The following is a 2,521-nucleotide window of genomic DNA, read 5'->3' as shown; positions in this document are numbered from 1 at the left end:
ATCTATCTATCTATCTATCTATCTATCTATCTATCTATCTATCTATCTATCTATCTATCTACCTCTTCTTCTTTGGGGAGAAAGCACAATTTTAGAAAGAACACTAAAATGGGCGTCAAGAAAACTGCGTTCTGCTCGGCTGATAGCTCACTTTTATCTTGCTGATCCTCATTTCTTCATTTGTGAAAATATGAGGGGATTGGCCTGTGGAATCTCTGAGGTCCCTTCCAAATAGCTGGTTCTTCTTTGTTTGAAGCAGCAGGCAAAGGAATGTGGGCAGAATTAGGAGGAAGAGGGAATAATGTCCTCAGCTTCTGCTAATGACACTTCTTCAGCTCGAGACTCTCCCCAAGAAGTAGTTTGCACGGTAGACAAATATTTTGTTGCTTTTTTTTCTTTAAAAAAAATACAAACACAACATATCCTAACCATAATCCATTATTTTATTTTCAAAGGATACCGTGGGTGGAAGATTTGATGCTACTCAAGCCTTTGTTGGAGAATTAAGTCAGTTTAATATATGGGATCGGGTCTTAAAAGCTCAAGAAATCATGAATATTGCCAACTGCTCCACCAACATGCCAGGCAATATCATTCCCTGGGTCGATAACAACGTGGATGTATTTGGAGGTGCAACCAAATGGCCCGTGGAGACTTGTGAAGAGCGTCTGCTCGATTTATAGCTACAATCATTCTCCACCGAAGTGTCCCAGTTTCTTGAGACAATCTCTTTTGAGGTTTGGTGGGCACTTATTTCCCAGATGAAGTTCGTTCAAACCTCTCTGAAGTGTGCTGAGTGCAAACTAAGTTCATAGTTGTTGGTATGAAACTTTCAGGAGAAAGAAATACCTCTAAGGCCATATCATAGCATCTTTCATCTACTTTACCTAATTCATTAGCAAGAATCTAACATCTTTCTTGCCAAGATAGTGTATTGTTGATCTTCTAGGGGGGAAAGTCACATGTAAACATCTTTTGCCATAAGTGACTAAACTGCCCATTTAATAAAAGTATGTGGAGCCAAGAGTCATTAAGCACCTCAGAGGTTTGTAAGAGCCAATATAAATTCTAGTGAAGTCTTTCCTGCCCTGTTCCCAGCCCTAATCCTTCATGTGTCGTGTGCAATACTTTTTATATGTCCTTTGAAAAGACTGTGTCACCCTTGGGCTGCGCTACCATTCTCTTTCATGTCAAATGCTTCAGCATCGCAGCAAACTGTCTTCTGTATTGCAAAGGTTTTTTCTTTGTATTTTTTGTGTATTTTAAGTCAGTTTTGTGAAACTACAAAGCCTGGTGGAGAGAGTCAGAAGATGTGTCTGCCCTGGTTAACCAGGAACTTCTGGGGGTTGGTGAGAAGTCCATGAATACAGGCAGTAAGCAGGTAGTGTTCTGAATGCTGGAAACTGCTAAGTAGTATGTGTGGACCTTGGAAATGTAAAGCTTTGCTCCTGATTGCCCCTGATGCTGTCATCTGCTTTTCATACAAAACACTTTCCAAGTGAGTCATCATTTGGTTTGGCTTTGAAAAGCCTTTTTTCTGAGCCAGTGCCAAAGTTCAGTTTTAGCTCTTACAACAAATCAGTATGTTTCTTGCCAACAGTACAAAGAAGTAGCCATTTTAAAACCTCTTGGTGTGGAGTGTTCTCTTCCCACCAAAATAGGTGTGCTTGTTTCTAATTCATGTTTGTTTCTGTAAGGATTTGACAATTTCCACAAAGTATTTTTTTCCCAGTACTTTTGCCGAAATGGTTGTCATTTGGTTGGTGATTGCAGACTGCTTAATGTACCAGACAAAGCTAATATTTTATTCTAAAGATAAAGTAATTAAATGGGAAAAATTTATAAAGCTAAATATTATATATTTTATTTTTCATAAATGTTTGAAGTGTAAATCTGTGAAAATTCCATTTATAAAATAAAGTTGACATATTCCCATTCAAACATATTATGCTATAAGAATTCTTATGTCAGAATTTTAATTAAAATTGCACTGGAAGTCTGCTTCTGTATTATTTTTCACATGGGTCATACATTGACTTTGTCATAATCTCTGGTGGTAGACTATTGTCAAGATAATGGGTATCCTTCTGTGGTTGTAGTTCAAACTGAGGCTGCTCTCCCAAATCGTATTGGATTAGCAGCTTGGCTCTTCAGAGGAAAGACTCCTCCTCTTCAAGGTTTTCCATATAACTGCGAGATTAGGGAGTGGATTTACTACTATAGTTCATAAGCCCCCATCTGTGTCCTCCCTCTCTGATTGTATTATATCAATTAGCCAGCTTGATTTAGTTAGCTTTAAGAAATAGGCATTTACTTATGTGTGGCACAAAAATACCCCTCACAACTTTCCCACAAGGACATACAGAGTCCAGGTGAAAGTAGGCTTTAGATATGGTATAACTTCCTGTTCTCTTCATAAGAGACTTCCTTCCCACGGTGTGTCAAGTTTGGCTTCAGTTCTCAATGCAGACACTGCTGTCACTTGCAACTTTTCCAGGGTCACTGCTAGAATGCCCATGAC

General features: G+C 38.7%; 1 protein-coding gene across 1 annotated transcript in view; it reads left to right on the top strand.

The window, feature by feature from the left end:
• The window catches only part of NPTX2 (neuronal pentraxin 2), a 22,781-nt gene extending 20,787 nt beyond the window's left edge, over positions 1-1,994 (top strand). Inside the window, exon 5 of the mRNA XM_069084883.1 lies at positions 456-1,994. Within this exon, the coding sequence (XP_068940984.1) occupies positions 456-683 (228 nt within the window). The 3' untranslated portion in view covers positions 684-1,994. The remainder of the gene's footprint in view (positions 1-455) is intronic.
• The last annotated feature ends 527 nt before the right edge of the window (positions 1,995-2,521 follow it).

The sequence above is a fragment of the Petaurus breviceps genome, unplaced genomic scaffold (genome assembly GCF_028583685.1).
Source record: "Petaurus breviceps papuanus isolate PSGF00001 unplaced genomic scaffold, PetGlider_PUasm1.0 175, whole genome shotgun sequence".
NCBI classification, from domain to species: Eukaryota; Metazoa; Chordata; class Mammalia; order Diprotodontia; family Petauridae; genus Petaurus; species Petaurus breviceps.
This window is presented reverse-complemented; position numbering and strand designations above follow the sequence as displayed.